Source organism: Taurulus bubalis (assembly GCF_910589615.1).
Source record: "Taurulus bubalis genome assembly, chromosome: 2".
Lineage (NCBI taxonomy): Eukaryota > Metazoa > Chordata > Actinopteri > Perciformes > Cottidae > Taurulus > Taurulus bubalis.
Window position 1 is genome coordinate 41,667,346 of NC_136590.1, and position 13,475 is coordinate 41,680,820.

The 13,475-nt window shown below is 44.3% G+C and overlaps 1 protein-coding gene across 1 annotated transcript in view; it reads left to right on the forward strand.

Annotated features, from left to right (window-relative positions):
* The window catches only part of uvrag (UV radiation resistance associated gene), a gene marked incomplete at its 3' end in the record, with an annotated part of 79,115 nt that overhangs the window by 13,972 nt on the left and 51,668 nt on the right, over positions 1-13,475 (forward strand). The window contains exons 8-11 of the mRNA XM_079233886.1: positions 1,874-2,000; positions 10,283-10,367; positions 12,928-13,015; positions 13,357-13,417. Coding sequence (XP_079090012.1) covers positions 1,874-2,000; positions 10,283-10,367; positions 12,928-13,015; positions 13,357-13,417 — 361 coding nt within the window. The remainder of the gene's footprint in view (positions 1-1,873; positions 2,001-10,282; positions 10,368-12,927; positions 13,016-13,356; positions 13,418-13,475) is intronic.

Below are 13,475 nucleotides of genomic sequence, written 5' to 3' on the forward strand. Positions count from 1 at the left end.
AAAAGCCTTTTCAGAGCTCACATCAGCTAATAAATCACATAATCCTCGTCCTCCACCTCTCCGTCGAAGAAGGAAAAAAAAGAAAACCGCGGCAAGAGTGAGTGGAGCATTGTGTGGCTCTTCTAAGGGTTCCCCTCTTTGCCTTTTGGAGAGCTCAGCACCATCCTTCTGTGCGCGTCGTAGCGAGCGCGGATCAAAGTGGGGGACAGAGTGGAGGCTACCAACCCCGAGCGCATGGCCCTTTCACCCTCTCACCCACACTCTGCCATTAATCTGCTGGCTTATATCACGCTCCCCCACCACGCCCGCTACGTATTTACTCAGCTGACCCCACTGCTGTTTGATGTTCAGCAAGAGTCAGACGGGCCCTGGTGGTCGGTTACAGTCTATCTCTCACACACACACCGACGCGGCTCTGACCCACTTGTCAACTGTGTCGCTCAGTGAAAGTGTAGGAGGCTCGCGGTTCGTGCCAAAGCCGGCGGCGGTTAACATGCGAGCATCAGGGAGCGACACGTGGGAGGGATGGAGGCTCTATCAGTCTCCTGCGAACTGATGCCCCTCTCTGTTTTTCACCGCGAAGCCCTCAGAAGTCTTCCAGAAGAAGCGTATCTGTGTTTCCTCTGATCCAGGCCACGATCACTATCTTACGTGTGTGTGTGTGTGTGTGTGTGTGTGTGTGTGTGTGTGTGTGTGTGTGTGTGTGTGTGTGTGATGCCACCGTCCCGGCTTGCAAACTGCAGGGGGAATAGCAAAGGTTGGATCTGTGGTATCCTGCCAGCAAGCGCTCTCCCTCCAAACTCGTCATCCTTCTCTGTTGAATCTCCACGGACTAAACCTCGCCTCTTAAATCTCTCCTTTTCATGTTTTTATAAGTTGCCGTATCTTCTTCATCCGCATCTACTGTACTTTACAACCGCATCCATCAGGTTGTGCATCCCTAGTGCTGCTCCTCATGGGATGGGGCGCCCACTGCAGGCTCCCCTGAGACATGAAGCCTGAAGTAGGGACGCCTCTTCTCCCGGTCCGGCAGCATGTGTCGAGATAATAACTCTGATTTATTTAAAGATGAATACAGAAATGCAGGTCGAGGTTTGCGCGGCATCATTCTAAGGAGTTCCTCCCTCCTGTTCACTCTCTGCAACACAGACGGGCAAACTGGGTTTCACGGTCAGGGGAAAACACCAGGCGGTAGTAGTGTGGCTTTTGTTAGTCGCTCAGCCTGATTACTCACCTTTTACTTCTGTAACAATGATCTCGGGACTCAGTGAGATGTTTTGAAATGCCGATTCCTTTCGCAAACTTCCTCGTCATTAGTTTTTGACGGTGGATTCTGGATTATTGAGGCTCACCGATCCAACTGTTTCAGTCCAGATACTAATACCTAGTCTTCAGGTGTCAGCCGGTACAGAGTACCGATCGGATTCCAGTGTTTGATTAATAAGCAGTATGCCTCGTTGTGTGGAACAAAATGTAGCATGGTTATAAATTCACTGAATTGTTATTAACTTAAATTGTACACCAGGAACGTGGTGAAAAAATTAGGAATTACAGGAATTACAATTCACATGAAAACTTTTTTGATGCAGCAAACTCCCAGAATTAAACTCCCAGTGTAGAATGTATATCGCATAGAAGCATTGACTTCAATAGATCGGCCCCCATTGTCACCGATACCCGATCCAGCTATTTGAATCTATCGCTGCACCCGTAGGCGAGAATGAGTAGATGATCATTAGATCAACGTCACATGGGAGCATAGCTTGTTTTTGTAGGAGCTGGTAGGAATTTTGGGGTCATTATAAAGGGTAATAAACACTAGAATCGCTGTGCCCACACATTAAATATGTTTCCCTTCATCCTCTTTCTGCAGAAGAAGGAGCGAGAGTGCATGCAGCTGCGCATTGCCGTGCTGCGGTGTGAGCTGCAGCGTCAGAGGAAGGCCCTGGGCAGAGAGATAGACCTGCGGCAGAAGGAGAGAGCGCAGCTTCAGAAGAAAGGTAAAGCCAACAGGTGCACATGCAACACCTGGCTGATGGGCCTCCGAACTACGAGGTTTATTGTTGTGATCTTTTCAGAGGATGGGAGGGGAGTAAAGGATTAACATAGATTCCTTTGCTCATCTTTTGCACACACACATATGTTGATGGGGTTATTACAACACAACAGTGAACTGTTCTTCTATGCCAATCTCGGGTTATACGAGTGGTTCTCAAACTGTGGGGCGCGGAGGTATTACAGGTGGCGCGCAGGAGGGAAATGCAGAATTTCTTTATTTCAACATTTGTTGAGAACTTCACGTATTAAAAAAGTACACAGACATAAAACGTCATTAATAAATTCATGGCGAAATGCCTGTACTTCGTGAAAATGTTTACGTTACGCCATTGTGTGACTCGCCGGTTCTTGGCGTTTTGCCAAAAGTCAATCTCCGTGAATGCATGAATTGAGAGCGGCCGTATCAAGCCTGCAATCCCATTTTTAAAAATATTTGTAGAGGAAAGCAGCTCACTGCAGCCACTAATACTGATACAACCTGATGATTCAAATATCTGCACTAATTCTGTTTTGTTTTTGTTTTGCACGTTATTGTTATTATCTTGTAAAGATATTCAGTGCAAAACAGTTTAATTGCAGCCACAATAAGCTATTTTTTTTTGCCAAATATTAGTTATTTTTTGCACAGAGAGAACTTTATTTGCATTGTTCTAACAGTGATTTCAGATTGTATTTGTATTTGTTTTTGTCTGATGGAGCAATCTGGTTTATTTGAAAGTGATCAACCTACGTCCACTAAAGGTGCTTGTTTTTGCCACAGACGGGCCTTGATTGTTGTTATAAGTGTGCTATTATCAGATGGCTGCCCGTATTCATTTGATCCAGTGTACACGGATAAAAAGATGAGAGGGAGCGAGTGTTGGGAAGCAAACAGGCTGGTGGTCCTTTGGGTGCTGTGACCCGGTGACCCCGGAGGAAAAAAAGCTGTAAAGAGTGGGACCTGTTGATTTCACGAGACTTGGGCTTCTTGATCAAGAGAAAGTAAAGGAAAAGGTCGTATTTCTCTGTAAGTCCTTTCCATAATGTTGTCAGACACTTTAGAACAGCAACCCGAGCCTGTCGGGACAGAAACGAGCACTTCTAGCTAACGCACTGCTACGTAGGCGCTGCACGATCCTCCTCACAGTTCAATTTATGGCTGCTTGTTACAGCCCTCAATACTGGACCCATTTCTACCAAAAGCCCCAGTCTTTTCATGTTTACCAACAGGGTTACAAACGGACAAAATAGAGACATTTTATTGAAATAGATTCAACATTTTTCTTTATTAAAGCTCAGCTGCATCTCTCTACAGTTTAATCATCGCCCCGGAATGAACATCGTCAGTATTTTTTCCGTGTTAATGTGTCACCAGTTATAATAACGACGAGTTAAACATGGTACATTGTAGATGAATTCTGACATCTGATATCTATAAATTCAGTTTTTGAAATAAGATGTTCTAAATGAACTCCGATTTCCCATTTTGTCACCGTCAACTAGTGATCTTGTTGTTCAGGAAACTCATTTTAAACCCCTCGGTGAAGGTGTCAGCGCTGTCTGACCGCAGCAGGTGGACTGTGTGTGAGCCGGACTACCTGCTCACGTCGGAGTACAGTGGGGAGTGTTGTCACGTACAGGAAACATCTGTCAGAGGTCGCCAGTCGCTCAACACGCATGCCCCTAACGTACAGTATAGACTCTATAGAGCCGACCCTGTGGTCGGTGCAGCCCGCGCCAGCCCGCTAAAGCGACGGTGTTTGTGCAGTGGTGTCATTTATTTAACCCTGTGAAGTCTGCGGCTCCTCGCTATGATGTCTGAGAGCCGAGGAGGGATTTACTGCTGCCTGTTACCGCTCATAGGCACATAAAAAAGGCAGCGTTTGCGAGGCTGCGCTTGACAAACGTGCATCCACACATACACCCAAACACATATGCAGGTGTATGCTTGATAATAAACTCTTAATTATGTTTTTTTCGAAGTTGCATGTACACACAACATGCGTGTTGTAATTTCAAGGTCTTGTTTTTTTCCTTTTCGCAACTTCTGTAGTTTCATGTTTTGTACAATGTTTCTCATGGTGCTCGTAAATATTCCACATACACCTACTGCTTTGTACAGTGAGTCTGTTTATGACTTCACTGCATCAGAAGGGCCTTGTGTGCTCAGAATGAGAACAAACAGCTACTAGCTAGCTGCTACTAGCTAGCTGCTAGCTGCTAGCAGCTGTCAAACGAAAATAACAACAGTGGAAGTTCCTTCTGGCCAACAGCTTCATCTTGATGGTTCTATGTTGGAGACGCATCGTAGGCTCTGACTAGATGTATCATCAGCACTGCTGTTTGTCTTGAAGTAGTTCAGGGACACTTTTTCTGGCCGTAACTCAAGAATTCATACGCTAGTAATTGACAATTTCGCACAAATGTCCAATAGGGAAAAAATATTCAGTGACTTCACTGAATAATGGAGGCAACATTTCTAGTGTTTTGTTGTTATCCCAGATTTGTATTATTTATTTTAAATAAATATATTATTAAAATGCCAAATAGCCCATGAAATATGCAATAGTGATCAGTCCTCATGCATGATCAGTGGTTGTGTGTAGGGTGTTCATGTGGGTCAGGGCTCTGAAACAGCCGAGATCAATAGACGGGTACATTAGTCTCAACAGAGCCGGGTGTTTTGTTTTCTATGTTGGCATTGGCTATGGTCTATTTGCTTATACATTTATTTATAAGCCTACATATTTTATTTTTATGGTTTATGTGATTGTTGCACATTTATTTTTCGTTTCGATAAATAGGAAAATCCTTAAAGTAAAATTGTTGCCCTCATCTCTCTTTGGACAATAGTAGCAAAGCAAATAGGAAAACAATAATTCACCTGTAACTTTGTGTTGTCCTGGCTGAACGGGATTGTTGTGCTACACAACCTTGTCTAGCAGCTGTACATCAGACCGAGATCTGTTTCTCTTACCGACTGACAGGTGAGAGGAGACCAACGCTCGTATAGAGAAGGTTCTCCTTTTGACACCGTGCGTGCTTGTGTGCGCGTGGGATCGATACAGTGAGCCGGCCTGGACCTTTCTTCTTTTTTTTTTATGCAATTTCTGACCCGTAGTGCCATTTTATACCATTTTTAATACCATTTCAAAAATGGTATTCGGAGAGCCCTAATTTAAGAGCCGTGTGTCAGTGAGATCAGCGAGATCTTTGGCCAAAGCCTCACTGAGTCACCAAACCTGAGGTGCTAATGATCAGCGTGTATTCTGACATGCATGCTGATGTTACACACGCAAACACAAAGAGAGGACGGGTTCAGGGAGAAGTTTTCTTTGTGCTACGACTCAAAAAGAAAAAAAAAGTCTGTTAATCCTCTACCTCTTTACCTGTCACCACTGCGTCTACAGCCAAAAGAACTCGCTGCTCTCCTTTTCGGCAGCTCATTGATGGTTTTTCCCCCGACTGGACAAGTGCTTATTAAGAAACAGTAGAGAAAATTCTTTCAGCTGGTTAAAGAGGGGAAAGGTATTTTAGGATAAATTGCTGATTCCAGCTGAATAGAGCTCGCTGAAAATTGTGTTATTTTCTTTTTTTTTTTAAAGACTCATAACTCCAAAGCTAAAAGCCATATGCGGCCGAGCTCTGCTGTTCTTCCAGCGCGTTGTTTAACTCTTCTAATCAGCCTGCGCATATTCATTTGTTTTGCGATCAGAAAAAAAGCAGCCCTGCATTAATTATAGACAGGATGCTCTCGGAGAAAAGCGTTTACAGTATTTCATGCAGCAGCTGATTTTGTCTGATTATATTTAGATTGGCAACACGATATATTTGTTTCATCTGATCTCATGTTTCCTTTTTTGTTTTTAAATCAATTGTCACTCACATTTTATTCCAGGACTCTATTGGCTCGTCCGGCAGAACACAAACAAATGTGAAGCGGCATATTTAGTCCCATTCAATCGCATGAATTGCCCATCAGACAAGCTGCCAGCTACGTTAACCTTTATTCAATTAGAAGTGTTTCATTTGTTGAATTTTCACACATTCCAGCGCTTATTAGATACAGGGTTTCTTTGCACGTTTTATTGACCGTTTAACAGTGCGCGTAAGTACGTTGCTATGTAATATATCCCCCCAGAGGGCATAACGCATCGGGCCGTTAATCCCCATTCTTGAGTCTCGTTCTCCAGGAGCTCATCTGTACCTGGCTGTGTGGTCCTTCCCATCTCTCACACTGTCCTGGGGCGCATTAGCGGGCGACTCTTTATCTACCTTATTCCCAGGAAAACCTGCCTCTCTCTCTCAAAACAAGTGGCCCCGAAAAAACCCAAACATACAGTTCGGGGGTGCTGCAGGTGTGTTCGTCTTACACGTGAGCCAGCAAATACAAATGAGGGGGAAATCGGGGCGCACACGTTTAAGAAAAAAATAAATGTATGTAAAGTAACCGATGGAATTTTTTGGCAGACTTTCTGATCTACTCTGTGCTCATCTTTCTGCTCCCTGGACAGTGTTGGCATGTTAACACTGTAAAACGTCAGCTGTCGCATCATCCTGATGACGGGTTAACAACCCGCTGTTCAGTGCTCGCTGATTTACTGTAATGGAAATCCTAGCAGGGGAGTAGACTTTAGTAAAGTTTTCCAATTCTCCTGCGAATGCACGTTTACTCTAAAGTCCGCTGCATGTCCTTCACACGATCCATAACAGAGGACATATGAGCATGACCACCAGTTTTTTATTTTCTTCCCCTTTTTACGGCTATGAATATAAAATAATACATTTTCTCTCCTTTACTCCAGAATGAGCGGGTTTGGTTTTGGGCGGGGGGGGGGGGTCATACACTTGTCACAATTTCCTCCAGCCTAATTTCCTTTCCCTCCACCTTGAGCAGATGACATAAATCAGGTCTGTGTGCTGCGTTTATTGTACTCAGTAACAGTAGTTATTCTCAGGCTCAGTAACACAGCCAAGGCTCCCGACCAATAAATGTCAGTGGTCGGGTTTCTCGAGTGCGAGGAGCACAGTTTTTTTTTTGCAAAGGTTCGGTGGAGGAGGTATTTGTCACCTCAGAGGAAAAAGGTCTCCTGTTGAAGCCATCATCATTAGAGCTCCATGAGCAGCAGATTTACACGTTTTACGCCAGGCCGCGTTCGTGACTGAGGATAAAGGTCGACAGGTACGGCGGCCATCCACTCTAATGACTCACGAGGATGTTTTTCCAGGTTCCTCGTCAACCCGCTGGCATCCCACTCTCCGAAGGTCATAGCCTGAAGTTTCCTTTGTGTAGCATGAAAAGCCTTGTTTGTCTGTTCTGATGGATTCTTTTTTTTAGTTGGGAACAAAGGCTTGCTCTTTCCAGTTGTTTTTCTGCATCGAATATGGTCCTCACAGTTGCTGAACTTTTCCCCAGACACTTGTGTAGTTTCATTCCTTTGAAACACTTCCCCTTTCCCAAGCGCACTTCATCGCATTTAACTTGTTGTGGTTCTGTTTTGAGTTGATGGTGTTCGCACCATATTTTAATTTTATACCGGATAATGATGTTCCAAAGTGGAGCTAAACGCCAGGATGCTTTTTTTAATAAGCCGGAAAATCATCAACAGTTTTTAATGTGAACCAGATTATATGCGGCAGTTAACGATTCCTTTCGTGTGATTTTTCTCACGGACATTTTGCTGTGCAATTTATGACTAACTAGCTTCACTAATCACTTGCATTTTGTCTAATTTATATAAAGCTTCCTTGTTTTTTAACTGCACTCAAGTAACAGGAAAGCGGTCACCTCTCTTGAGCTTTTTTGCATTAAACTCAATCGCACTTGTACTAGCCAGTCAAGGCAAGTTTTTCCTGCGAGTTTAAACCAGTCCCGTGTTCAATCCAGATCTTCATCTGATCATGTTTGCCAATTTTAATGTCCTCGGGGACACCTCACCCAGTCCAGGAACACTCCAAGAGGTCACAAAGGTCGGGCCACTCTGCTGGTTTGAGGGTTCGTTCAGAGCCAGATGGACCTGACTGTACAATACATCCCACACCGATTGATTTATTGTCGCATCGTCATTTTTCAACATCAGATTCGCAAGCAACTGGGGACAGCATTGTAGCATTTTGAAACTCATTTTGAATCATGTGTGATAGAATATGATATTCACATATCGCGTCAACGCACAAACAGCCAGAACGCCGCGCGTACCCTGTCGTAGTAGCTGGCCGTACCGTGAGACCGACTGGGACAGGCTAGAGGGATGAAAGGATCAGGAGACGGATAGAGAAGATAGGACACAGCTGGGGCGTTACATGAAAGCAACACAGTGCAGTACAGGCCCACACAGTCGGTGTTAAGATATGTTTTCGTGTCGTCCCTCACGACAGAGGGGATGGCCCGTCTGATCTCTGTCTGGCACTATCTGTCTTCCATTCTAATCTGATGGGGATACCTCTAAGTACCTTTATTTTCTCCTTCCCAAGAAGGTATCTCTTCTTCTCACCCTCATGGGGTCAGTGTGAGCGGCCGGGATGTGAGAGAAAGTATGCGATTTTTCAAAAGCAGGTCCTGTGATCCATCTGATTACAGATGTGATTTGATCGTCTTATTCTCTCACAACTCACCGTTCTGCCAGCTGCTGTCATCACATCCATCTGTTTGGTAGTCGATTCCCAGCACTCTAACGCGGTTCAACGGTTTCTTGTCCATTTTGAATAGAGGAATTCAGACCATAGCTGGTGCTTGAAAGCATGAATAAAACAGTTTCATTTCCAGATTTCATTACAGCCTGTAATGTTGCCTTAATGGAAATGAGTGTGTGCTTGGTTAAGATTTGGTTGAGGAAACACTGAAGAATCACAGAATGTCTCTCCATTTATTCTGGTGTTTTTGTGTGTATGTTGTTTTTAACACACTTTTGGCTTCTTTTCCTGCTCAAATAAGATGCCAGTAATAGAAACCAGTAATCAACAAGATGTTTTTCTGGAAGAACAAAGAATAGAAGTGATTCCAATTCTGATGTAGCTTTCTTTTTTCTATCTGTAAAAAGAATACTGCATTGCAACATTGCACCTCTGTAACATTCTGGGACTCACAATGGACAGTTTAAAAGTGAATAGAGCATCAAACGACCATTCCCATGTAAAGATAGAGTGGAGTAATGTCTACCTAAAGTCACCCTACCTCTGTGTTGTTATCCAAGTTCCTGTGTCTTCTGTTCACATGCATTTCAGTGCAGGTGAGTCTGTCTGTTAGCTAGCTAGCTCGTCGCTGTCGCGCTGCACTGCTACATATTGTAAAGAAGTCGATGCAGCCGCACCGGATATGTCTCCTTTTTTCTTTACCCACAATGCAACGCGACGGCCCCGCTCTTTCCCTGGTCGTTATGAGCAAGGCCAGCCACCTCGGGGAGAAACCTCATTACCGATGTTTATATTCACAGGCTGAGCATAAAGCATATGTGATTTTTGGCATGAGGAGCTTCGCTCTCTCTTCGCCACCATTCCATCTGATACAGCACCCGCCGTCCTTTAGCTGTTGCACCTGACCCTTATGTTTTAATAATCATCACAAGGCACACACAGTTGTCCATATGCTTTTTCCCTTTTCAGCTTCCAACAACTATGGCAAACTAAAAAAACCTTCTATGGAAATATGAAGGAGAAATATGTTGAGCGGATGGTTCGGTTGTTCTGAATCAATGAGTTGGGCATCGTATGTAATAATTGCTGCAAAACAGAACCCATCAGGCATTTCAACATTAAATGACCAAATCATCTTTGACAGCTTTGGTCAGACCCATAAGTCATATTTCGGTTGCATTTGCAGCATATGGAGGCTGGATGAACACGGATCAGAGGAGAATCCTGTTACAACCCAGTAAATTATACTTTGCTTCTATCCGGTTCTCCGCCACACTGAGGTATTGTGAGCTTGCCAATATGCAGTTATACAACTTCCACGAGCTGTATCATCACTGCCCCTTATCTGTCAGATTGTATTTATTTGCCCGGCTCTGTATTTACACTGTCTGACAAATCCTGTAATTTGCATACATGTGTTGTTTGGTTTTTATGTGCTGTCAAAAGGAAATGGTTTTGGCTGTTTGATCTTGCTTAAGTTCAACAGTGGATGGCAGCCAACCAAACACAAGTACACCTGGCTGTTCAGATGAAGCAGAACACACACATGCACACACACACACACACACACCTGATAATTTCCTCTATTATTTTTTCTTTCTGTCTCTTTCAGAGGAAGCGTTCGCCGCTGAGCACGAGGGTCTGAAGGAGGAGAAGGAATCCTTAACCAAGCAGCAGAAGGAATGCACTGCCAAGAGGTATGTGTGAACCTGTAATTAGCTACTGCTTTATGTCTGCATAGAAAACACACTTTTTAAATGCATTTATCCCCGTCAGACATTGCCCAGATGTGACCCGATGTGTTGCTCAATCCCACTGTATTGCGATGGGACTACACCCTGCTCCCCGCCTCCCACCGCGCTCTTTCAAAACAAGGCGATGTTTTCGCGGCTGGCACTGCCTATTTATGTGTTCTCAACGGAGAGTTTGCACATTGTGCTAAAAAGCCCGTCGGCCCGTGTTTGCCTTGGCCTGCGGGGGAGACGTGTTCGGCGGGTGCCGGCCCTGGATACAGCTCTGTTTGTCTGAGAGGTACCTGGCAGGCGCAGAGGGTAAACCAGAGCCCCAGGAAGGCCAGCAGGGGCCAAGAGACCCTGCAAACAGGAAATTAACACCGACACTCGTGCATCTGCCTAACATCCATTCTTTGGAAATTTCTGTGTCGTCGATATTTTTTCAGGGAAATGTTTCTTTTTAATTTAACTTTTTTCTTCCTCTTTTAGCTAGGGACTAGTTATGCTGAGCATGCACTCTTTCCTTCAGCCTTTCCACATTCCTGTTTAATATTTCACATCTGCTGTCGAACAGCGTATCTCACAACACTGGGGCTAAAAAGCAAGGTTATAGTAACTTAAGTTGTTGTAGTTGAGTGTGCTTTTAGAATAATCATAACAGGACATTACTTTGCAATTCTAGATCCCAGTAGCCTACTTGAGGTGTTAAACCAACTCCCCTTTGCTCACCACATTTTTTATGTACTCTACTTGAGTATTTCTATTCTGCTACTTCATACTTCTATTCCAATACATTTCAGAGGAACTTTGTGCTTTTGCTGATTTAACATTAACTGTAAAATTGTATTTAACACCTTCAAAGAAATCTAAATGGTCAGAAAGATGAATACAGACAGGGGAAGGGATGTTACCACCTGCCAAATTCAGGGTGAAAGGTCACAGTTGCAGGTTGATGTAGCCCGACCTCTGGATCGGGAACCAATAGCTCCACCTTGACTAGCTTCAACCACGAAAGGCTACTTGTGCATTGATGCATCGGTGTGTCAACCACAGATTTTCCTACAAAATTAGTACTTTCACTTTAAAAAAGCAAATGTTTTACACTTCTCAATCGGTGTTCTCATCTATCCTTTCCATACATTTAGCCGATAATACTTATGTACTTTTACTTTAGAGAGATTTTAAATGCAGGATTTTTATCAGAAGGTTATAGTGGTACTTTTACTTAATTTAAAAATTCCTTCACGTGCCAGGATTTGTGCATTTACTTACTGAGGTCAGTTAACATGTCTATTCACACAAAGTCTTTTGTTAGTGACTATACATAAAGAGGGGCAGCGGGGCGGACATGAGTTTCACATGTTTTAGGAAAAGGGTTTGTGAAGGGTTGCACCTCGGGCTTAACCAATTAGATGAGGCAAAGTCTGCCGGACAGATGAGTTTCAGATCAAACGATCATTACACACCAATCTGTCTCCTCTTTCGTGAGGCAGTCGAAGACCGGGAAAAGGGAATAAGAGGCTGCTAACCAAACACAAAGCCAAGTAGGAAATTCAAGTGTAAGGCGAGCGGCATGGATGGGAGGGTGCGTCACATTCGATAACCATTTCCCTCCCCAAATCCTCCTTCATCTGCATGAGAGGATGGACTGTTACCCGCAAGGACACCCACACACATTTTATACAAAGCAGAGATCATCTATGTTTCGCAGACATAAGCGGTCCCAGGAATAGATGTCTACATCCTGGAAGAGCCATGTTATATAATCTTCTTTTTTTTTTTAGCTGCAGAAATTGAATAGATGTTTTACATTTGGAATGGGTTTCACACAACTCTATAGCGAGAGTAATTGTACATGCAAGATCTTGTTTTCCATAGAAAGACACCTTCACAGCCGTAGCCTGTAAATCTCCAGCACTCACCGCGTAGGTTCCTCAGTGATATTGCATTAGACATCTAACAGGACATTGGTTTTTTAAGCACATATACAATAGTTTCGGTATCAGAAATGCTTTGGAGACAGCCTAAAAGTCTGGACCGGCTATCCGATACAAAAGTTCAGGTATCGGAATTTGTGTAGAGAAGGAGATGATGGCATCGTGGCATCTTTACATTTCAGTACATCTCTGTGACGGACGTCTCTTCGCCCTGTGCGGCTGCACAGATCAGTTTTACACACCTTTTTTGTTCCGTCGTGTTCGGACAACACGGTGAACAAACGACCTCTTTTGTAGCAGAACACCTTCATAACTTGTTTCATAAGAAATGGAAAAGCAAGCGTCACCCCTAAAACAGTCGGCTACATACAATCACCAGCATTATCCTGCTATCACACATCGTTGTGCTGCATAAATCAACTCTCCTCTCTGTCCTGGAGGATTTCCCCCACTTCCTGCATCCTCCCTTCCATCACCTCCAGCCACACTCCTTCCCCTACGAGCTCATCTCTGCTCCCCAAATGTCCTCCACTCGTTACTTCTGCCAGCCGGCCGCTACTCATTGTGTCCGGTGTTTGTCTCCCCAGAGAGCAGTTCCTCAAGTCCAACGCCCAGCTCACGTTCCGCTGCCGCCAGCTCCTCTCTGAGCTCTCCTACATCTACCCCATTGACGTGGTGAGTTAAACCCGACAGTTCCCCGCTGCACAACACACTTGTTGACGAGGCAACTGCAAAGAATTATCTGCTGACAGAAGCGAGGCTTTGATCAGGCTGAAATGGTGCAGATCGGTTCCAAAGGGATGTCTAATTCTGCATGTTATGTCTTTTGCGTCATCACCGATCTGTTTAGCGTGATCAACACTACAGTCACTCTGTTTGGCATACAAACCAAACATTTCCTCTGCCGACACCACCGGCCAATGATGGAACGATTCAAAGCAAGTGTCTCCTTCACACCAGGTTTTCATCCCGTCTGTCCATCGTCTTTAACGCAAACCTCTTATTTATATCCGCAGGCCAATCAGTCGGATTATGTCATCTGCGGAGTGAAGCTGCCAAACTCCGAAGACTTTCAAGGTAATGGTTTATGTGTCTGCTTGTGTGTTTCAGGGTTACAGGAGGATACGCTGTGGTA